This window comes from Schistocerca serialis, chromosome 1, assembly GCF_023864345.2.
Source record: "Schistocerca serialis cubense isolate TAMUIC-IGC-003099 chromosome 1, iqSchSeri2.2, whole genome shotgun sequence".
Taxonomy (NCBI): Eukaryota; Metazoa; Arthropoda; class Insecta; order Orthoptera; family Acrididae; genus Schistocerca; species Schistocerca serialis.
In genome coordinates this window covers 322,560,983-322,586,270 of record NC_064638.1, presented here as the reverse complement: position 1 = coordinate 322,586,270, position 25,288 = coordinate 322,560,983, and the positions used below count along the sequence as shown (strand labels likewise).

Below are 25,288 nucleotides of genomic sequence, written 5' to 3'. Positions count from 1 at the left end.
GCGCCCCACCTTCTCAAATAATTGTCTCACCGAGTCCAATAAAATCAATTCAGACTGCATCCAGGACATAACAAGTAAATAACAACTCGCAAGTTACGCTGTTCGTTTAGAAGCAAATATGACAAGGTGAGTTGCTTTCCTTGGTCAATAGTCCTTGCTCTTGCTCAAAACTGATGACTGCCTGATAAGTCCCTAATCAAGAAATTGTCCTTTGCGTGTCATGACGTCCCTCAAAGGTTGTTTGTGACGCTATTGAGCACCTGTAGAATTCTGGTGGGTAACACGTCATTCGTATGCAGGTGCAGGAGACACCATTCGGTGAATCACCATTGAGTACCTCCTAGAGAAAGTTAAGCTAGATACTTGTGCGTGTGATAGGTGCTTCTAGTGTTCGCACAACGTTGTGATACCTCTTTCGTGTTCAGTGTCTCACAGCTGCCTACGTATTGTATCCTACCTTTACTAAAACGTTCTTTGTGGTCCTCTCTTCAATTGTTGCGCCGATGTTTTGCGTTTTATACGATCCACGTTCTCTGTTGTGTCATATTACGAGCGTGCAGGCGCTGCAACATCAGAATATTTTTCAACACACACTCATCCCCTAGCTTGCACGATCAGGCGACAGTCACCGTAACAGAGCATCACATCCACTTGCTCCTGTCTGAATAGTGCATTGTGCGGCTATGGATATTAACGAAATTGTGTTGTGTTGTGTTGTCAAGATGTACGATGCAATGTTCCTGTCGACACACACGCATTAGTTGTATGAGAATAACATTAATGGAATGTACGAATAAGGATATGACACATGGATGACGACGTATACGTTTGCGTCCGACCGTAAGTCGCGCTCGTGTAATCGAAGCGACCACCCGCGTAAAGTAAGAAACCGGGTCCGAGCCGCGGCCAGCCACATTTTTTTTCGTGACTCCATTGTAGAGCTGGAGGTGGTTTAGATTTGAAAATGCGAATACATTTCATGTTTAAATGATCTACCTTCCTACATCGGTGCACTACACACTAATTGCCGTAATACAAATCGAAAAATTATTCATGTCATTTTAGTTGAAAATCGGTCGTCCTTTATCATTCCATGTGCGCACAGATAGCAATAATAGATTATGTATCCTTTAATCGACAGCAACTACTCTCTGAAACATTTATTGTCTAAAAATGATGTGTACACATTTTCAAGTATATATATGTTTATCAAATGTTAAAAAAAAATGGCTCTGAGCACTATGGGACTCAACTGCTGAGGTCATTAGTCCCCTAGAACTTAGAACTAGTTAAACCTAACTAACCCAAGGACATCACACACATCCATGCCCGAGGCAGGATTCGAACCTGCGACCGTAGCCGTCTCGCGGTTCCAGACTGCAGCGCCAGAACCGCGCGGCCACTTCGGCCGGCTATCAAATGTTTATCAAATATCGAAAAATTCAGAGGTATAATTTAATTTTTGAATAGTGGAGAAGTATGAAGTTTTCATAACAATCAGTGCCGTATGGATAGCAGCAGCCTTTGTTTCAATCGTTGACCTCAGCACTGGTCAGCCAGAACATTATGACAACCGAGCTACCATAGATATAAACCTGTCCAGGCGATAGCAGCGTCACCTGGTGAGGAATGACTACTAGTCAGACACACACTCGGTGTATGTAGTATCAGCGAAGTGCTGTCCGTGTGTAGAATGGGGAAGGCGCCCGATCTGTCTAAATTCGACACATGACAAATTGTGATGGCCCGAAGGCTCTGCACGAGCACTTCGAAAACTGGACGACTTCTCGGGTGTACCAGCAGTGCTAAGGTGAGTGTCTTCAACACGTAGCGAAACAACGTTCGAACGTCATGGGTCGGGCAGCCACCCTTCATTGTAGATGGCGGACGCTGTAGGCTGGGCGCACTGGTAAAACAAGACGTCCAGCGAACTGGAGACTGATGTCAGACTTTAATAATGCCGGGTACAGTACAAGTGAGTCTGGACACACAGTGCACCCAACTCTCCTAACGAAGGGCCTCCGCAGCCGACGACCCACGCATGTGCCAATTTTACCACCACGACGTCAGCAACCACAACTAAAATGGACACATGACCATTGGCACTGGACGTTGGCGCAGTGGCATAGGGTTGCGTGGATGAATCCCGACATCTTCTTCATCATGCAAAAGAGAGTGCGCGAATCTGTCGTCCTTCATAGGAACAGCACCTTGAACCTGTATTGCAGGACGAAGACAAGGCTCCATTACGATCTGGGTAACATTCACATGGGAATTCATGGACACAGTGGAGCTCGTGCAAGGCACGGTGGCGGTCAAGGAGTATCGTACAGTGATTGCAAACTACGTACACTCCTTCATGAAGATCATGTTTCCCGACGGTAGTCGCATTTTAAAGCGTGATCATGCGCTATGTCGTAAGGTGCGGAGTTAGGTGCAGTGGTTCAAGGAACACAGTGCCGAGTTCCAGTTGATGTGGTGGCCCCCCAGCTCACCTGATTTGAACCCGATCGAATATATCTGGGATGTGATTAAATGTGGCATCAGAGCTCATCGCCTCCCAGGAATTTACTCGAATTAGGTTACTCGTTTGTGCAGATGTGTTTACAACTCCCTTCAGCGACCTACGATGGCCTCACTGTTTCCGTCACGCTGCGTCGCTACTGTTAGCCGTGGCAAAGGTGGGCATACCGACTACTAGGTAGGTAATCATAATGTTCTGGCTAATCAGTGTGTTTCTCATTTTTCATTGCTAATGTATTGCAATGAAATCGTCGCTGAAATTTTTATTTAGTGAATATTACCATCATTGGAAGGAGATATGTTTCTTTCGCCTTTCTTCTTTCTGCTAGATATACGTTCTCTGCACCTCTTACAAACCTATAGAATTCAAAATTAAGAAATGTTGAAGCTAGTTTCTTATTTGGATACCTAATTGAAAATTTTCCCGTGTATGATAGTGTATTGTTAATAAATAACGTTTGCATTGATTCATACGTTTTTATGCCAACTAAACCTCCAGTTCTTAACTTTATATGCATATAAATCTTCCACAATTTTTTCTCTTCCAGAATCGACACCGCCTTGTCTTCTGGTGGCTTATCATCAATTCAGCGATCACAATCATCTTGGCACTCAGTTTCCCAGCGACTATGACACTAGGCTTCATGTATGGAAGTACGCCATGGATGATCACATACCTCGTACTTGGATTCTTAGAACTTGGTAAGTGTTGTTCACATTAGACAGAGAGGGGCTTAGGCTGAGGCTATACATCATATATACCACAGTAGCTGCTATACGTACGAGGGACATGACAAACGTTATACAGCAGTTCCCAGTTGTTGTGAAAACTGCAGCATCCAGAGGTAATGGAGGGCATTGACGAGCTACACTGAACGATTCACGAAATACCTTACTTTGTTTCGTGATCGTAAAAAACTAATATTGGTTTAAATAAGACAACATTTATTATTCAGTTACTTCAACAGAAAAGCGGACCACCGAATAAATTAATTTAAAAAGTAGAGTGATACGAAGTCGGAAGCGTTGCATAAACTCTTTGCCTGTGTAGTTAAGTAACTACCTCATTGGCATCCCGCCAAGGTCTTGCACACTCTCCACCATGCCAGTTGAACGACACTGCATTGGATGACCCTCAGTCGTTTACCATCGCTGCAGAATAGCGACACAAGGCTAAGTGCTGTCAGTCATATGGCCCATGAGATTTATCATAGCTGAATATGACTTTGAATGTGTGCGCGATTCTCTATTCCGCCAGCTTACATCCACGACAAGCGTGAAGCTCGGATTTGGTGCAAGACGGCCTTGAAACACTGTAGGCTGTTTGAGTTTTCAGAATTCATGGGCAAAGTGAGATCAGCCATTGGTGCGTGTTCGAATTATTTCGTGAACACTTTTCTGTGTAGACTGTACGAACAGTTATTTGGAGCTATCTGCTATTCCACGGTTCTCTTTAAATTATTTCAGTCATATTGTTTTAGGTTCTATTTAGATCACATTATATTTAAAGAGTTTATCGGTTCCAACTTGGCTACCATACATTGCTAGAATTGTTGCTGCCACAGTTATTCTGGTGCATTGTGTAGTTCCTGTCTATCGGGTTTGAGAAGTGTTTGTTAATAATATATTTTTACCCCAAACCCGACCCTCCAGTACTAAATTGGTGAACCTTTGATGCCTCAGAACGTGTCCTACCAACCGGTTTCTTCTTCTACTCACGTTGTGCCACCAATTTCTTTTCTCCCGAGTTCAGTTCAGTATTTCCTCATTAGTTACTTGATCTACCCAACTAACCTTCAGCTTTCTTCAGTAGCAACGTATTTCAAAAACTTCTATTTTCTTCTTGCCTAAACTGATTATCGTCCATGTTTCACTTCCACACATGGTAACACTTCACAAAAATACTTTAAAGCGCTTTGCTTGCCATTGCCAGTCTACATTTTATATCCTCTCTACTTCAACCATTACCAGTTATTTTGCTGAAAAAATTGTAAAACTCTTCTACTACTTTAAATGTCTCATTTCCTAATCTAATTTCCACAGCATCACCTGATTTACTTCGTCTGTATTCCTTTATCCTCGTTTTGCTTTTGTTGAAGTTCATCTTGTATCTTCCTTTCAAGACACTGTCCGTGCAGTTCAACTGTTCTTCCATGTCTTTGCTGTCTCTGACAGAATTACAACTTTAATTCCTACTCCAAAGTTTTCTATTGTTTCCTTTACTGCTTGCTCAATATACAGATGGAATAACATCGGGGTAAGCCCCGTCTTAGTTCCTTCTTAACCACTGCTTCCCTTTCGTGCCCCTCGACTCCTACAACTGCCATCTGGTTTCCGTACAAATTCTAAATAGCCTCTTGTTCCCTGTTATTTACCCCTGACAGCTTCAGAATTTGAAAGAGAGTATTTCAGTCAACATTGTCAAAAGCTTTCTCTATGTCTACAAATTCTACGTTCTATGAGAAGTCGTAGGGTCAGTATAGCCTCGCGTGTTCCAACATTTCTCTGGACACCAAACTGATCTTCCCCGAGGTCGGATTTACCAGTTTTTTCATTCTTCTGTAAAGTTCGTGTTAGTATTTTGCAATCGTGACTTATTAAACTTACAGTTTGGTAATTCTCACACCTGCCAGTACCTGCTTTCTTTAGAATTGGAATTATTATATTCTTCTTGAAGTCTGAGGGTATTTCGCCTGTCTCATACATTTTGCACACTATATGAATGAGTTATGTTATCGCTGGCTCTCCCAAGGCTATCAGTATTTACAGCGCAATGTTGTCGACTCGCAGGGTCTTATTTCGACTTAGGTATTTCAGTGCTATATCAAATTCTTAACGCTGTACCTCATCTCCAATCTCACCTTCATCTACGTCCTCTTCTATTTCCATAAGATTGCACTCAAGTACATCTCTCTCGTAAAGACCCTCGATATACACCTTTCACCTTTCAGCTTTCCCTTCTTTGCTTAGGACTGGTTTTCAATCTGAATTCTTGATGTTCATACAGGTTGTTCTCTTTTCTCCAAAGGTGACTTTAATTTTCCTGTAGGTGGAGTCTGCCATACCCCCAGTAACATATGCTTTTGAATCCTGTCATCTAATTTTTTATATATATTCGTATTCTCTTTAGCTGCTTCATTTAGTGCACTTTATATTTTCTCCTTCATCAAAAATGGTTAAAATGGCTCTGAGCACTATGCGACTAAATTTCTGAGGTCCTCAGTCGCCTAGAACTTACAACTAATTAAACCTAACTAACCTAAGGACATCACACACATCCATGCCCGAGGCAGGATTCGAACCTACGACTGGAGCGATCGCTCGGCTCCAGACTGTAGCGCGTAAACCGCACGGCCACTCCGGCCGGCTCTCCTTCATCACTGACATTATCTCTTACATTACCCAAGGATTTGTACTAGTCCTCGCCTTTTTACGTACTTGATCCTCTGCTGTCTTCATTATTTCATCTCTCAAAGCTACTCATTCTTCTTCTACTGTATACTTTTCCCCTATCCTTGTAACCGTTCCCTAATGCTCCCTCTGAAACGTTCTGTAACGTTTGGTTCTTTGAGTTTATCTAGGTCCCATCTCCGTAAATTCCTATCTTTTTGCAGTTTCTTGAGTTTTAATATACAGTTCATAATTAATAAATTGTGGTCAGAGTCCACATTTGTCCCTGGAAGTGTCTTACAATTCAAAACGTGGTTCCTAAATCTCTGTCTTACCTTATTCATTCGATCTGAAATCCTCCAGTGTCTCCAGGTCTATTCCACATGTAAGGCCTTCTTTCATGATTCTCACACCAAGTGTTGGCTACGATTAAATTATGCTCTGTGCAAAATTTTACCAGCCGGCTTTCTCTTTCATTTCTTTCCCCAGTCGATATTCACCTACTACTTCTCCTTTTATTCTTTTTCCTACTATCGAATTCCGGTCCCCCATTAGTATTAAATTTTTGTCTCTCTTAACTGTCTGAATAATGTCATCATACATATCTTCAATCTCTTCATCATTTGTGGAGCTACTTGCCATATAAACTTGTACTACTGTGTGGTTCTGGGCTTCTAGTCTATCTTGGTTTTAATAATGCGTTAACTATACTGCCCAAAGTAGCTTATCCGCATTCCATTTTTATTCTTTTTTAAACCTAATCTTTCATTAGCCATATTTGATTTTCTATTTATAGGCTACGTTCTCTTGACCAGGAATCCTGTTCCCCCTGCCACAGAAATTCATTAATTCTCACTATTTATAACTTTAATCTATCCATTTCCTCTTCTATATTTTCTAATCTACCTGCCCGACTAAGGAATCTGATATTCTATGCTCCGGTCCGTAGAATGCCAGTTTTTTTTCTCCTGATAACGACGTCCTTCTGCATAGTCCCCACCCAGAGGTTCGAATAGGGCACTATTTTACCTCCGAAATTTAACCATACAGTACACTGCATACCCTCGGGAAAAATTATGGCTGTAGTCTCCCCATGTTTTCTGCCGTTCGCAGTGCTAAGAGGGAAAAGACATTTTGCTTGAAGTTGCAAGGCCAGATCAGTCAATCATCCGGACTCTCGCCCGTGCAACTACTGAAAAGGCTGCTGCCCATCTCCATCGTGGTTGCACTAACGCTCGGCTATCTGTATCGCTGAGGCAAGCAGAAAGGTCCCTGGTTCATGAGGGGAGGATGTGGCAGTTATGTGTAATTTATTTTATACTCACGATTGACGTAAATTTTGTTACTGCTGTCTAGTGTGAGTCGTTTATAGAACTAGCCTGAATTATCACAAGCTACGTACATTGATACAGGCGGAATTCCCTTTCTACGTAATTCCATTTTTGCAGATTTGTTTCTAATCTCTGGTGAAAGCTATATAATCTCTGTTTATGACAGTTAAAATAATGTTCCTCTTGTTTGCAAAAGGGGTTATATTTCACATTCTTTTTATTGCTGCTCATTGTTGTTTATTGATGCTTGATTTGTTATTCCAGAACATTTGTTGAGTGAAATGTTTGCCCCACTGCTGTAGCAGTCCCAGATTCATAGGGTATTTTGTTGAATTTACTTTGAGACAGAATCATTTGAGTGATATGAAGCCTTATACAATTTCATGGTATGAAATCTCAAATTAACACTGATCGAATTTGTCCCTGATTTTCTTGGACTGGTATACTATTAATAATTGCATTCGTTCGAGTTTGGCGAATGTCATGAGCTAAAAAGAAAATAATATTATCAGCCTGCACGGCTTGTTAAATAAAATAAGTTACCTTTTCTGGGTGAAGTGTCTTTTGCAAACTGACATTTTGCCTCTCCTATCTCTTTACTTTTTACCGTTTTCATAAATCCTCCGTAGTTTACTCAGATGCAATCTTGGAGAAATGAGCTGAAATTAATAAAATGTTTAGGAAAAATGTTCCATCATTTGAACTGTCGTTCTTACAGTACGAAATACTGCATGGTAGTCGGCATTTGTAGCAAAATGAGATTAATTGCAGATGACGGAGTATAAACTTGAAGAGCAGGTGGAAGGCAATGATTAATAGAACATACACTCCCATAATGTATGAAAGAAACGTATGCAAGAACAGACAAAGATATCTAAGGGTTCAGAACCTTCTATAAATAAATTAGTCAAATAAAGAAACAAAAACTGAATAAAACATGACTTCGGAAAAATGTTAAAAGCAATCTTGGAGATAAGAAATAATTTCACATAGCTAAAGTGCCTTAAGTTTAAAGATACCAACAGAAACTTGAAATTTGTGTCTGTGCAGAACATTTAAGTATGGATAGCCATAGAAGCACGGAAAGAAATCTATTTTGAAGAAGTTGGTGATTCCATGTTGTGCTCCAAATCTGAAATAGTCTTGAATCATTGTGAAAGAAAAAATGATGAAGAGATGATATAAAAGTGAAAATTATCTCATAAGGAGTTCAGCATCTTCTGCGTTTAATTTGTTCATCAGCACCTGCCGAAGATTCCCAACTTCGCTAGTGTAAAATCACATGTCATTATTCCTAGAGAAATATAATGAAACTGCAAAGACAAATGAAATGAGTTATTAACAATGTGCATAAACCCGATTTAAAAAATGAAAGGAATAATTTAAACTGTATACAAGACTTAGTAGATTTCTACTTTTTAACTTATACCAGGAAGTGAAAGAAAAGTACAAGTAACGAATAAAACTGCAATGGAAAAAAACCTAATTTTAATGCTTACAGAGTATATAACCTTTGTCGATGGATGCCGGTAAATCCTAGACTGCTGGACAGGAGATAAATGTTACTCAGTGCAGAATAACTCTAAATAAAGAAAGAATGTAAATGTATAGAGTACAAGAAACAAAGATAACAACCTATTAAACATCAAAATTGAGATTGATTGAGTGGAACGAAACTGCACCGAAATTTCATGGCGTAGTATGGAAGCGTTTAGAGGAAAACTGACATAGGTGAATAACACATTCAAAATAAACTACATTCAAGAACAAGTTTCTGAATTTCGCTATTGTATTACATGTAATGAACCTTAAAATTTATTGAGCATGCCTACATTTCGAATTTCGGTCTTATTTGGTATATTAATTCTAAAAAGCAGCGGATTCATTTTCGGCAAACAAAGACGAAGGAAATCAAATCGAGTCTATGCCATAAATTTGTCTTTCTCACCACTGCCAGTGTATGTTCAGATTTACTTGGTGGCAAAACACTGAGGTTACAAGCAGAGTACAGGAAGTGCTCAGAGTATCACAGTAGGAGGGCAAGGAGAAAACAAGCCATCTTTGACCACAATGCAGAGGTCATTCCAGGAACTCTTATGCAGTTTTGTATGTCATATTTTGCTGGTGTCAGCATCACCACTTCCGTATCTCGAGATTTTAAACATGGCTGAAACAGCAACTGTTGAAATTCTTCACGGTAAATGATGACAGCCAAAACAGTTGCAGGATAAAAATTTATTAAAATTCTTGACCTAGGGTTGGGTATATCTAAATATACCTTCATCAGAAGTAAAATACCTAAAATCTTATCCTCCAATGGAGATTCATAAAACAACTAATTACGTTGTATAAATGGAGATGATGTTTTAACTACTGGCGACGCCTTTGGCACAATTGTTTTATGAATTGCAGGATGTGATTTTAGTTATTTTACTTCTGATGAAGATACATTTAGATATACTGAAACAGTGGTCAAGAATTTTGATAAATTTTTATCCTGCAATTCTTTTGGCTGTCATCATCTACCGTGAAGAGCTTCTGTATCTCCAAGGCCTTTCCAGATATCACTCTATCCTTCCATGTGCAAAAGTCACGGATGTGAGGGTTTCTAATCCCCACTGCACTTATGCAAGTTTTACCTGAAGCACCCTCCACCCAGAGTGTCCCCTCCCCTCCCCCTTGCTGCAGTTGACACATATGCCCTCAAGTCATATTTCACTGACATCAGCATCACCACCCACTGCACCTTGCACTTCTGCAAATTTTGCATCAAACACTGCCCATTCCACGCCCTGCACACCTGTGCTCCTGTACTTCCATGCACCTCGTACTTCTGCTCTATGATTATGTCTGCAATACAGACTCCCAAAAATTTGTTTAAGGAGTGACAGCCCAGTTCAGTCTTCACATTGGTATCTTGATTCGAAGCTATATTTCATCCACCATGGAATACTGAAACGAATAGGTAGCATATTTCTCTATAAATAAATAGAACCCAAAAATTGTTTATAAAATATAAATAATGAAATAGGAATTCTTATGTGTTGAAAATGAGCTTTGCCTCAAATACAATCCTGCAAACTCTGGATACGTAAATAAAAGCAAGTACACTTCCACAATCTGCCTGCTCCGGTCACCAGCAGATGGGTGCACTGGAGAAAGCGGTTGCCTACTCCCACCACCAGATGGTTGCACTGGAAAATCCATTAGAGTTCAATTTTTCTATTGCAACTTCTTACTGCCACCAGTAGATAGCCGCTCAATTAAAAACGCATGGGAGTCGTTAATTATTTTCCACATCTAAGATGTTGAATAATACTAAGTCTGTGAAATATGTAGGCAGCATAGCAAATTGTCATGTTTTATACTGAGTATGCAGGACCTGGCTGAGATATATATTAAAAAACGCTGTGACGCTCTAAACGGTGGGTTGCCACAATATTGGCGAAAACACTACGTTGTAAAATAAACTGTTAGTTAATTTGTACATACTTGTCAAATTAGTGCCCAAAATTCTATTTTATGTACCTCAGTACTAATAACGCTGACGTTTGAAAATGCAGGCTCAATATTCGTTGTTGTAAAATTAGCCTAACCAGCTTTATAATAGCAGAAAAAAGTACCTGTTAGCAAAAAATTCCACACTTGGCAGGTAAACCAACTAATTAGGCCTAGTACTGATGTACATAACAACACAATATTTCCAAATTTAAACATGAAGGGCCACGTTTGGAGGAAGAAACGTGATACGTGGCGTTATTCACTTGGAAAAATATAAAATGCTATAGAATGGCAGATAGTGTTATTACTACAAATGGCACAGACCTATTAGAGGCTATGTACAATAAGAGCAGTCTGCAGTCAAACCTGTGGTGATAAAAATACAACAGAGTCGCAATTAATTATTTTCCATAGGCTAAGATGATGTATTATTCTAAACTTTTTTGCAAAATATTTAGGCAGCACAAGAAGTGCGATGTTTATATACACATATTTGCCAAATTAGTGCCCAGAGATTGACACAGCAGTGCAACTGAGTTAGAAGATTGCATTTAGACTATAAGCACAGGCAAAGCTTGAAGAATTGAGCAGAAGACCGCGTGATGAGGAGTACCGCCATCTTTGTTCCTTAGAGTTTAAGAGGAGGCTTCTGTGGTAGTGGAAAGCGCGAGTAGTAACGTGTCTTCCTCCAATTTGCTAAACATCTCTTCACTATTTATGAGGAAGAAGAGACCAACTGACGGTGTTTCGGTTTGTAGTTATTCCTGGAGAACATGGACGGTCTCCTTACTGATACGAGCAAATTAAACTACACCAACCATGGCACGCTTCTTAAAAGGAAATTTTTTAAGTGTGCTAACACTAAATATGGGACCGTTTTGCTGTAACATTACGGTTGTTAAGAACTGTGACGACGTGGACTGTTAGACACAATTATAGACGAGGCAGTCCGTAATGTTGTGGATCAATTAACTGTTTTGGCTGGTTTTTATTCAAAGGATTTAACTCTTGAGATGTTTTTTTTTAAATGGGTTAATTGTTTGATTTTATTTATTTATTTTATTCTGCGTGTTTAACTGCTTCTTATTCTTTTCGTTTATTTTATTATTCAGTATCTGGAGATAATAATTTTTACTCAAGATTTTCTTTTGATAATAATTTCTCCAAGTTCGTCATTGTGAGACGTGGTTTCCAGGAAGAGGTACCGTTTCTCCTAAATGGGAGCGGCTATGCGACGGTCAGTTGGATACTGGAAAAAATCGGCAATGAAGCACTGGAATCCAATTCGAGGAAATATAAACATCCTATGAGCGAACCATACGAAGTGGAACTAGTCGGTGTTAAATGGGTACTCTGATGGAAAAGCTGTCTGGAATCCTGCAACAGCTTAATGTAGACGACTATTACCTTTTGGATTTGGACATAACGAAAGATTTTGCCTCGATTTTTAATAAACTGGGGATGTGCTACTCCCTAATATCAAACTACGACTTCTACATGAATGGAGGCTGCCAAGGAAGTAGCAATGTGGTTGTGGACAACGGTAAAACAGCTGGAATAGACTGCTTAACGTGAATAACCTTCAATTAAAGATACATTACACATTTCTGTGTCAAATCACAAGTACGAGAGTAAACACAGTTAATAGTACCCACTTTATGGATTTTATAATGTGTCCAGTCTTGTTTGACGAAGTAGCATGGCATTACCACGGTGGAGACTACAATATACAACTGCAGAATGGGTCACTTGTTAGGTCCTGTGCAAGTGTGTTTAAGTGTATTAGATTTTAGACTCTAACAATATGTGCAATGTGCTCCACTGTGTTCTGTGCCCATCACGTCCATGTGGTGTCAGCTAACTAATAAGTTGCAGAACAGCTGCTGTGTGGTGTTTAACAACGTTTTCTGTTTGTTTACTGGGTAATAAGAATATCTGAAAATTGACTTGTGTACAGATAACCTTGTTGCCACTCGAGACAGAGAAAAGTTATAAATTACGATCTGTCAGATTACTGTTTTAATTATCTACTTGTAAAGTGCAGAGAGGTTCTTAACACTGACTCCAGCAAAGACAAGCTAAGCGTTCACAGATGTGCTATATTAAAGCAGGGGAAACACACTTCGTCTAAATCCAGGCTATTGTTCTCCAAAATAATGTCAGATATAGATATCACCGAACTGGGACTGATACCCACAACCAATGTTAACCTACAAAACATAAGAAGCAGAGTAAATATATCACACAGCCTTAATCCATTCCTCATTATAGAATTGACAACTTTAAATGGAGTTACTGGGATATGCGTACGAGAAAGGAGATCACAGCCCAAAAAGCGCAATCAGGAGTATATGGCAAAGACAACTGCCGTAAAGGAAGAACGTAAAATAAATTGGAAAAAGAAGCTATTTCAGATGTACAGGTACGACTTATATGTTGCTTTAAACACAGTGTATGGCGAGATCTGGCTGCGAATGGATGATGTAAAATATCTCCATTTACTGTAAACAACTCTGGTAAATGGTCATACGTTGGAACCCTAGCCGAAAATGATGGACTGGGACATGTTTACTACATTAAAAGACACGTGAAAAATATGTTTACAAAGCTCTGTTCCCACCTGGATTTACTTACAAAGGATGGTTACAACGTATTTAAATGCGATGGTCTAGTTGATGTGCACCTAGCAACAGAACAACCCTTTCCAGAACTTAAAACGAACTGAATAATGACATTTAATGGGTATGGAACACCTCACATTTATTGACAAGTTTTTCTTTGTGCATAGAGGCTAACAATTGAAACACGACTGCAGACTATCATGGAGCGCTTCCAGATTTCCGTTACAAGCTGCCATTCCATCACTTTTAAACTCTGCAAACGACTGCTATGTTGTTATCGCCGGAACTTTACTTGTAGGTGGTATGTATTGGGACAGAATACCACCACATTTAGAATCCAATTAAAGGATACAGTAAACTCTTATAACGGAGAACAGTATGTATCGGGTCTTTTGACCCCTCACCAAGATTCTTTGAGTGTATTTAACACAATTTATCATTAAAAGTGCTCCACTCCAGTAATCGCTTTTTATAAAGTATCGAGACGTGTGACTACAGCAAACTTTGTACGTCTCCCATGGCTAAGGAACATAGTATTACCAGGATGGAAACCACTGCGGCATTGACCGTGCGTTTGACGCCCGTGCAACACTGTTTGGATTTGCACTTAATGTCTTGTATCTTTATTTTCCACTACTCTGTATTGCATAACATAATTACGTCACTTCGACAATTATTGGCAATTCCCACCACTAATACTGCTGTAATCACGTTATTTCGTCTGTTTACTGTTTATTATGACGCTGATGTCTTCGTTTCTGCAAAACAGGCACTGTCATGTTGTCACATTGCAATATTGGGGTGCCACACCTTGTAATATTTACAGCCATTTTCTTAGAGCTTTGCTTGCTGGAAGTTCTAACATAAACGTTGTGGTTGGGCACTTGATATTACGCGTATATTTCAGCTGTAGCAGGATCGAGAGTAGACAGAATCTCTATCGTCATTTACGGTTGCGACCTCCTAAGTTTAAGAACACATCTACAAATGGTTCAAATGGCTCTGAGCACTATGGGACTTAATATCTGTGGTCATCAGTCCACTAGAACTTATAACTACTTAAACCTAACCAACCTAAGGACATCACACACATCCATGCCCGAGGCAGGATTCGAACCTGCGACCGTAGCAGTCGCGCGGTTCCGGACTGAGCGCCTAGAACCGCTAGACCACCGCGGCCGGCACACATCTACACATCTGTATATTACAGAGAATAACATCACTTTAAAACATGCACCCGAGCTATTGATTCGAACACTGTCTCTCAAAATGTCACGTATTTCACTGCTACCGTCGTTGGCCGTCCTTGTCACTTGTTTACATACAGTGCAGTTTAAGTGAAATTTCGTAATGAAATACCTTATTCCTTCCATCGATAGTAATACAGCTGTGTTTCGCGTGTTTGGGTAGCGTACTTGATTGCAAGTTTTATTTTCGCAATCTATAATTTCCAGAAATGCTGCTGCTCGGATGAAGTACGCACGTTACATATTTAAGAGGGCGAGGATGAGGTGTAAAAAGGGTACATCAAGGATGTGGGGGGTCACATGACCCTGTTCCTCATTTATATTTTTTAAGGATTTATTGTCACTTTTTGACAAAATATGGGAATTAAATTTATGATTTATTCATTAATTAAAGGATTTTCATAGACATAAACACCATTAAGCGTACAAATGCGTTGTTACTTAATTTTTGCATAAAATCTGCCAAATAATCATTTTAACCGCTCTTAACGTTTCATATTTTTTTAAATCTGCAAAACCATACGTTCTCATCAGTAATTCTGATTTTTTGCTAAGTATTTACGAGATAAATCTTCTTCGAACACAAAATGAACAATAAACTTTTCACATAAGCTGTTAATCATCTCATGCCATAGCACATTGTTGATAGAATGGAACAATGTGTTCTTGACAAATGTACTTATGACGACCTTCACAAACGTGAGGTGTCTTACGATGGATAGCAATGGGACACTCTTGACATTTTTTTCGTACACCTTGGACTCTGGCAGTCGATTCCTGTGAAGATTCTCCACTAAATTCTCTGATTCTCTTACGCAAAGTGCTTGGCAGTTGAGGTATCTCTTGTTGGGCACTCAGGTGTTCACTGTGCAAGTGTTTTTCTGAAATTAGGACGCTTTTGGTTTTTATTGTTATTTGATCACTGAAGAATAGCAGCATTTATGCTGGGCATATTCAGTATTGCCTAAAAGACAGTCTGAGGCCATTTTTTTGACTTGCGGTTTACATCATAAGTAGCTGACAGCTCATCTGCAACGTCAGTTCCATCTTTTGTAGAATTATAAAACATATTTATATCTGGTTTCTTTTTATGTCCCGTCAATTCATCAATTTGAGCATTGTGGTGAAGACTAGATACGAGCAAAACAAATTTGTTTTTCTCTGGCGTGTGAGGAACAAGTGTAATATCCTTTTGGAAACCGAACTTAGCTGAGTAGATTTCTCTACCACGAGTTTTGCAAAATTCAGGATGGGTTTCCCTCTTGTTCTTACGCACTGTTGCCACAGAAGTTAGCTCGTGTTCTTTCAGCAGATGTGACAGTAGTTCACAGCTCGTAAACCATTATAAAAAGTCACGTTACGCCTTGTTTTTTAAATGGGTAGCACCAGCTGATTCACCAAAAGAAATTGTTTATTTCTCAATGCAAACGGCCCCTCTGGCTGTTTTCCAGCATATATTTCGCGGTTTAAGATATAGAAATTCTTTGCGTCGAACAAGGCAGATATTTTTATGCCACATTTAGCTGGTTTTGATGGAATGTACTGTCTGAATTAGCATCTGCTTCTGAATGCAAGCAGCATTCGATCTATGGTTGTATAGTCTCCTAGTTCATAGGCTTCCTTGCAGTTTTCAACCAATATATCAGATATCTGTCGTACTGGTGTTATGTTGTCCAGCCGTTTTCTTTCTTCAGGTGTGGATTTATCGTCAAAGCGAAGATAACTTTGAATAAAATGGAAACGTTACCGCGTCATTGTCAGCCAAAATATTTCAATGCGTTCCATCTAAAGCCCAAACCGGTGTTCCGCCTTCCAGATCGGTAAAATCCAGCAATGTACAACGAGCCTATATAAGCCTTCAGCTTACTGATGGTCATCTCCTTCATAACGTACTGATTCGCAACAACTTCACAAGCTGCTTTCCTTCTTGCAGTTTGAAAGTTTTTGTATTTCAAGATAATACTAAGAATATTTTCATTGTAAAACAGACTCCAGCATTCAAGCTCTGTCTTGCCACTAAACTCACACCAGGTACCTCCCTGATGATATTTTCAGAACGGGTCCAAACTCGTTGTTGAGGTGGATTTTTGCACCACTTGGATTCATCTTTACCAAAATAAAATGAATTGCGTACCTGATTTTCCGATCGCTCGACTAGTTCTGGTAACGCAGCGCTCATTTAGTGGCGTATTATATTCTTTGTCACTACCCTCACTTGCATCTTGCTCAACACAACTATTGCCACTGTGCTCACTTACACAATCTTCATTTTCACTGTCATCTGCCGTAAAGTCGTTTTCACTGTCTGGTAATTACACCAGCCAACGAAGCATACGCTCAGCCTTACCTTTCTTCGTTGTCCACTTTGACTAAAAACACCAAAAAATACAAAATATCCATGAAAAAAGATAAACGGAAAAATGGCACAGAGATACTTCTTCGCGGCTGTGGAAGGGTCACAAATACCCTCTTACCGTTTGCACTCATTTATCTCCTTTCACGGATAGCAGCTGAATGAGTGCGTGCACGCATTAGGGAGAGGAGTTCAATAATTACAGCTACTGAGAACTTTGACAATGTGCAGTTGTGCGACAACGAACTGCCAACAAAACAAAATGAGCAGGATCAAACTGACCCAACTACACCCTCACCGGATTAATAACAACTACAGCCGATACTTTACATTTGCTACGCACTTTAGAATATTGTGACTTCTTAGACGTGTAAAATAATATAGGAAGTACAGTCTGTTAGAGTTTTAGAGAGCCTTACCACTATAGTTCTGATTGTAAACTACTGTTATTTTATTTCGGTTCCTACTGGTCTTTGTCAACTGCAACAACAGCAGTTATTTTCAACCAATAAAGTCGTTTAAATTTTTCTAGTGATTAACACAATTCATTATCTTTCTCTTTTCTAAAATTATGCTTCAGAACAATTTGAACGTGGAAAATTTGTCTTGTGGTTCACATCAACTTCAGGCCTGATTAGCTACTTTCGGTTTCTCTATTTACCTGCTTAGTGTCTTTTTTTTTTTTCTTTTCTTGCTGTCATGCACTTTTTTCTCTTGTTATCAGATTAGTCTTACGTCGTAGAATTATTAGGCCTGCATTTTCGTATGTCAGCTATTATTAGTATTGGGGTTCTGTAGAATTTTGAGCATTAACTTAATAAATATGTGTACATAAACATTGCACTTCCTATGCTGCTTACGTATTTTGCAAACTTTTTACAATACTGCTATACATTAGTTGTGGAAAATAGTTAATTTCCACTCTGTTGTGTTTTAGCGCCTTAGGTTTGACTATAGACTCCTGTTATTCTACATAGCCTCTAGTAGGTCTGTGTCTTTAGTAGTAATAGCACTATTCGGCATTCAGTAGCATTGTTTATAATTTTTCTTTGGCTTGGGGGAGGATGGCGCGGTGCTTCATGAAACATTTGCAGAATAGCACCAGGGTTGGGGAAGGCTTGCCCTCTTTGACCTGGTATAGGCAGGTGTACCAATTTCTTCGGCTCTTCACTCTAGTTCTGAAGCGTGTTTGCGAGTACGACAGTTAGAAGAGTATCTGTTTGCAGCGATAAGTGCTGGCAGTAGGACATAAAACTAGGGTAGGTCTTACCTAGTTGAGTACTCAGTGGAGAGAGTACTAGCCGAAAGAAGAGTGCCTAGTATACATTAAAATGTCATTGCTACTGGGCTTCACTGGTTTACTGTTCTATGTGCAACAGAGTCTATAGATAGTTGACTCTACTGCTAATATTGTAGCTCTTGGTTGTCTGTTTAATATTAAGTAGAGTGACGGCTTTGGTTTGGTATTTTTTCTATTTGGTTGTAGAATGAGATGTTGTATTGAAAGTCTGTTGATATTTGTGTATCTTAATTCACGCCCTTTTGTTGTAGCCTGAGTGAATTCAGAGGGTCTCATTTATTAGTATTCTATCTAGTTTGATACGCAGTAACGTGTTGTTAAACTATATAGTCAGTTGGCCCCTCAGTGAACGTTGATTGTTTATATTGGGGAAAGTCAGTTAAAGATGGGTTATGTGTATTATTTCGTGAGTCGTATTTTGCTTTTCTGAGCACCGTGACCTTTGGTCGTTGCTTATTCTGTGTACGGTACGCTCTAGATTCTTTGTACCCTTTTATAAACTGTGTTATATTTGAATAAGAACCACCAGCCACTTAACATTCCCTTTAGTTTTGGCGTCACAAGTTGAGCAACATTACATTAAAACACTTTCAGGATACCAGTTATTAAAAAAATCTCTAAACCAGAATAATTTTCCATTACATGTAAAATGAACATAGCTGTGTATAGTTTTTCTAGCTAGCAATGATCTAAGGAGACACCATCCACTGGCTTCTTTGAATAAGAGATAACTGACCACTCCTGGGGCGCTGTTGACTCTTCTTCACAAAGTCTCTTTCCTCTGGCCATACCATAAAATGTATTGGAGACGAACTTTTAGCTATGCAGAGGCAATTAACACAAAAGGACGCGTGCTATGAAGCAGGAAGGTAGCGTCGTGAATGACGTCATGGACCAAAAATAATGCAGCAGGAATGATATTCATAATGCAGCAAACTAGTTCTAAAGCCACCGAGAAGAATAATGTAAAATGGCTTCGTATCCAAGAAAGCTCTAAGTTTAATTGCTTATAAATTGGCGCCTCTTTATCGGAAAGATAAACACATCGCACGAGAATATCTCAATATTACATTTGTCCAAATGATTTACTTTCATTCGTACCATTATTGGAGTAATATGATATTTCTAGGACTCACGAAATTCGCACTTTCTGTTACCAAGTAAGTTACTTTTTCTGTCGCACATGGTCTCTCTCGCCGCGAGGAGTGGCCGCGCGGTTTGAAGCGCCATGTAACGGATTGGGCGGCCCCTCCCACCGGTGGTTCGAGTCCTCCCTTGGGCATGCGCGTGTGCGCTGTTCTCAGCATAAGTTAGTTTAAGTAGTGTGTAAGTCTAGGGAGGAATGACCTCAGGAGTTTGGTCCCTTAGGAACTCACATTTGTACATTTGGTCTCGCTTATTTGCATCCTTCTACCATTCCACGTCGACAGAGTTACATAGTAGCAATATAGACGTTTGACACAGAGATCATTGGTTACAAATTTGGTTGCACTGTTTCCTTAGTTGTTCCTAATGTTACCTGAGATTATTCCCTATGAGTGGGTGGGTGATAAGTAAGAGAGACCGCTGGGCATCTCTTCTCACGTGAAGAGTTTTCTGAGAAATGCCGTCACTTTAACATCTAGGGGATACCAGTGAACCTGATACGTAAAAGCCGCAAAATTCACATTCTTGGTACACAGACGTACATGATAACGACTATGTGTCTTCTGTCCAGCCGCTTCTAAGGCAATCACCTCCCTTGTTTGTCCGTTTGTAAATAATAGGTCCACGTTCATGTTTCACAAAATCTGAAAGAACTTTTATTTTCATCTTTTACGATGATGGTATATGTGATAGTGAAACTTGCTATCTGTTCAAATAAGTTAAAATTTAAGCAGTATCTCAATTTTGCTATTCAAAAAAATGTTCAAATGTGTGTGAAATCTTATGGGACTTAACTGCTGAGGTCATCAGTCCCTAAGCTTACACACTACTTAACATAAATTATTCTAAGGACAAACACACACACCCATGCCCAAGGGAGGACTCGAACCTCCGCCGGGACCAGCCACACAGTCCATGACTGCAGCGCCTTAGACCGCTCGGTTTTGCTATTCATTTAAAATTCTATGGCTTTTGACGTCTGATTAGTAATTGGTCCTCAGACATCCATCCAAGTATTCAAACGGGCGGCAGGATCATTGAGCTACAAAGCGTACAGAAAGGATCTCAACCACATCCAAACTAGAAGGGATGTTTATTAAAACTTTGGAGGATAGAGTAAATAAAATATGAGAGCTGATTTATTTGCTGTCACCTGCAGATCAAGTACCTACAATTAGCTTTTAAAAATGATCAATGACGAATTGAAACAGTGACGACTGTTAGCAAGATGATTTAACTCCAGTGATAATGAGTAACAACAGCCAGCACTTTTCCTCCCTTTCGAGACAAGTTTAATGGTTTTGGAAAAGTCTTTGAGATACATGAGATTAAAAATTGTGTTAGTCCATCTGAAAAATAGATGAACTGCTCATATCTGTAAAAAATGTTTGTCATTCACTAAAAGCAGCTGGTGTGTGCAAAATTCTATGCACCTCAGGCCAATTACATGTTGAAACCACGAACACGGCTATTAACGCACTTTTAGCTATACCCAAAAGGATATATTCATAAATCGGTCATAGCCAAATTTGCTTTACAGTGCAAAGTGAAAGTGAAAAAAAATTTTATGAAATCAACGTTTTATACTTGATATAGCATTATTAGGAACCTTCGTATTGAGAGGCAACACAAGTTCATAAACACCACTATCACAGCAATTTTAACAGAAATTTTGGAGCACCTACACCGCAAAAACAGCCATGGAACTGCACATGTCTCATTTCAGTTTAACCGACTCATGGCTACGAGACTGGATTAAAGGCTTCCTCTACACTGGCAGAATTTTCCCGGCTTAAGAAAGAAACTCCCATTATCGCTCAGAATATGGACAACAATTAACAGAATATGCACCAATAATGACAAAAACGTGAATTCCCTTTATAGATGGGGTAGGGCTCCATCTCCAAATGCGACTGTGGAACACGCAGGTGAACCGTCCGCCATATTGTCTACAAAATGTCCCAGCAGGGCAAATCGTGAAATTGTCAACGAATTCCTGATGCCAGCGAAAGATGCAATTGATTATGTTAAAATTTCACATATCTGTTTATAAACTGCATATACTACTTAATACTGTGCTTAAAACCACACGGTAAATAAATGATTATGAAATCATGTCCAAATTACGTAACCCACAACAGTCGTTTAAAAAAGTTGTCGTTCACAGTTGCAATGCGTAGGGGCGTTGTCGTTGGTGCTGCGTTGTGTGGAAATAGCAGCAACTGTCTTGTGCATAAATCCAGATATGTTTTTATTTTTCATAAAAAATCTTATGGATTTACTACCAAGAAAATGTAGATACTAATGAAAATGTCCTTCGATTGCTGAGGTGTGATTTGTGTAACCTTCGGACTGTCTCGTACGGCACTGGCGGTCTACTGCCTTATTTCTCCACATGACTTCCGGTGTTACCAGCAGTAAAGTATCGTTTCTGACGTCCATTGAAGCTTCTGTCACTAAAAGAATGTTAGTGGCAAGCTAGAGCTACATTACAAACGGCTGTCAAGGACGAATTTCCAGCCCACGCAGTTTCCTGTTGGCTTTTATGAGATTTGAATGCTTGAAGATTTTATTACTAATCTTTACTTTGCCAAGATCGCAGTGTAGAAACAGTACCGCATTGTCGAAACAGTAATTGAATGCTAGTTTCAATCACTTTAACTGTTATCTTCCGACCGGGACATAAAGTGTGATGTTTAATACACGTATGCACAACGTATTGTGCAACCAGTTTCCTCTGTTAGTTGCAGGATATCTATCTTGCCTCTCCTTTTTGTTCGCTACAACTCTTTTTAGAAACACAGAAGATATTTCCTGACTTCTTGTATTCAATCAGTGTATCCATTCTTCAAGTTAGGGCTTCCAACCGTATGGTTTCCTTGCCGATTCTTCGAGGAACCTACGGTTTTCATATGCTACAATATATATAGCATCTTTCTGTTACTCCACATCACACGTACTTCAATTCTCTTCTTCTACGTTTTCCCCACAATCTGTGATTAACTAGCATACAACGCTGTCCTCTAAATGTAAATTTCAGAAATTTCTGCATGAAATTAAGGGTCTTATCCTATACTAATGAACCCCTTTTCATGCACTATTCTACGTCGTGTACTGCACCTTACTTGTTTCGTCCGCTATGCGTAATTTTGTTTCCAAGGTAACAGAATTCCTTCACATAATCTACTACGTACTCCCCAATTTAGATATTAAGTTTATCGCTAATCACATTTTCGCTGCACTTAATTACTTTCGCTTTCCTTCAGTTTACCATCAACGCGTATTCTGAACTCATGAGACTGTTCATTCCATTGAACAGATAGTGTAATGCTTCCTCCTTTTCGCTGATAATAGCAATGTTATCAGAGATTATCTTCAACGGTAACCTTTCACGCTGAATTTACAATGATGTCTTTTCACCGTAAATTTAAATGCCACTTCTGGAAGTTCTTTTCTTTCTACTATAGCTCCACCCCCCCCCCCCCCCCCCCTTCGGTAAAGTGTTAGTTGCCATCCACTTTTCTAGGTAGATAAATCCTGTGGGAGCACTTTGATTTTTCTTGTCTTCCTTCCATTATCATGCAGAACCTCAGAACTGCATCTGTTTTCTTTACCTTTCTAAAACATTCGTTATCTGATCCTCCATTTTATTTACTAGTTGTAATACACATTTCACCCCTTGCTGTCTCCTCGATTGTATGGATGATACTTTTACCCGAAAGTTTGACGGTATGTCTCCAGGCTCATAAATGAATCACTTCAGACAATAACTGAAGAAATTTAGACTAGTTATCTACTCTTTTTGACTCATTAACGGTGGAACCTATGTCCTCCTGCTCATCATACAATTCTTGATCTATCATGCAAGCAGACAGTTCGAGCCTTTTGTACACACCCTCAATGCAAGCTTTTTATCCATAAATTCTGTCCACTTATCAGCCCGTATAGCTGAATCCGTTGACACGCTAAACAGTCAGGCGATTGTCCCGAATCAAATCCGCCTCTCTCATTACCGGTAGCTTTTGAGCCTGCAGCCTGGTAGCGGATTTTAGGCGGTTTCGCACATCCCGCTAAGCAAATACCGGACTGGTACCCCGTTCCGCCTTAGGTGTACGTTACACAAACATTTAGAAAACGTCCTCATACTTGTACATGAGATTTGTTCTAGAGAAGACAAATGGGGTACACATATTCCTTCCTCAGCGGTGGATAAGAGATTGATGACCTTAAGTGTTCACTCTCTTTAAACCCATAATCATTGTCATCTTTTACTCCTCTGCATCTAACAGTGGGATTAAATGATAATTAATTGAAAACCTCAGCTGCCGACAGGTGTTGTTGATATACCTCGATGTAAACAAATGGCTCTGAGCACTATGGGACTCAACTGCTGAGGTCATTAGTCCCCTAGAACTTAGAACTAGTTAAACCTAACTAACCTAAGGACATCACAAACATCCATGCCCGAGGCAGGATTCGAACCTGCGACCGTAGCGGTCTTGCGGTTCCAGACTGCAGCGCCTTTAACCGCACGGCCACTTCGGCCGGCTCGATCGATGTAAACAGGAGATCCCGGGTTGGAGTCCCAGTAGGGGCACACATTTTCAGCTGTCCCCATCAAGGTATATCAACTACACCTGTCGGCGGCTGATGGTTTCAATTAATTATCATTTATTCTAGAGAAGCTGCACGGTCGTCAATGGTATCTGTTCTTTTGAGAACAGTTACTTTCTTCATGCACAGTTAAATGGCTACCCGGCAGTTGACCTTCGTCTGTGCGAATGCGCACAGGTTGCCCTAACTCTTGCGGGAATCGTACATTAGTATGCGCGAGTAATGAGTGGATGGGCAAATATCTATTACGAACATTACGTATGTAGGTCGTGGACAGTTGGGAATGTGGATCTCACGGAAAGTGTGCAAGAAATAAGTCCCTGCAGTCGCGCTATTCATCTATGTACTTGGTGGCTCAGATGGATAGAGCGTCTGCCATATAAGCAGGAGATCCTGGGTTCAAGGCCTGGACGGGGCACACATTCTCTTCTGTCCCCATCGGCAGCTGTGGGTTTCAATTAATCATCATTTATTCTAGAGAAGTTGCACGGTCATCAATGGTATCTGTTCTTACGAGAACAGTTACTGCCTTCATATAACAGTAGGATTCTCTTACCAAACTTTTCTTATGGGTTCCCAAAATTTATTTTGACATTTCAGTGTGCTGAGTAATTTTTTTCTGAGGAATATTTCCCTTTAGAGCTCTTAATACTTTTGCTGTTGCCGTTTCGTTTTCGCTCCCCCGCACTATGTATGACAGAAGGGTTACCCTTTACAAAATTAAGCTGCAAGTTATGAGTATTGTTTGCAAATAGGAGCGTGTGGTGCGACTGTTCCAGGTCTGGAGGTGTACTTCATGCTGGTGGTGTACAGCTACTTCCGCATCATCGTGGAGCGTGCCCCAGGCGACCAGGGAGAGTTTGTGTAAGGCGCAGACCAGCGGTGCCCGCACCTGCCATCACCACACACCAAACCCCGAGGTGGCGTCCACTGGAGGTGACCGTGTCTCGTGGTGGATTACCTGTAATGTGGCTCCCTCAGGAGTCAGTACTTAAAATGGAAACTTTGGAGCTTTGCCCACGTCTTTGCCCACTCAGATTAACAATTGTTAGTCTCGCTCAGCAAATTGTAATAAAGATGATATTTTATACACAACACATTTCACTATCCCTCATCCTGCTGTGTCAAAGACACGATGTTCGACTGCAGATGAACAGGTAAATGCATGCAAATTTCCTGGAATGGGTTGATACCAGGTGCTTTTTACCGCCATTGATCTGTGAAAAATGTCATTGAGGTAATGAAGTTTTCGCGAATGCTAC

The 25,288-nt window shown here is 40.0% G+C and overlaps 1 protein-coding gene across 1 annotated transcript in view; it reads left to right on the top strand.

Annotated features, from left to right (window-relative positions):
• Window positions 1–25,121, top strand: part of LOC126469822 (uncharacterized) — a 114,214-nt gene extending 89,093 nt beyond the window's left edge. The window contains exons 6-7 of the mRNA XM_050097112.1: window positions 3,072–3,225; window positions 24,806–25,121. Coding sequence (XP_049953069.1) covers window positions 3,072–3,225; window positions 24,806–24,894 — 243 coding nt within the window. The 3' untranslated portion in view covers window positions 24,895–25,121. The remainder of the gene's footprint in view (window positions 1–3,071; window positions 3,226–24,805) is intronic.
• Window positions 25,122–25,288: the final 167 nt, after the last annotated feature.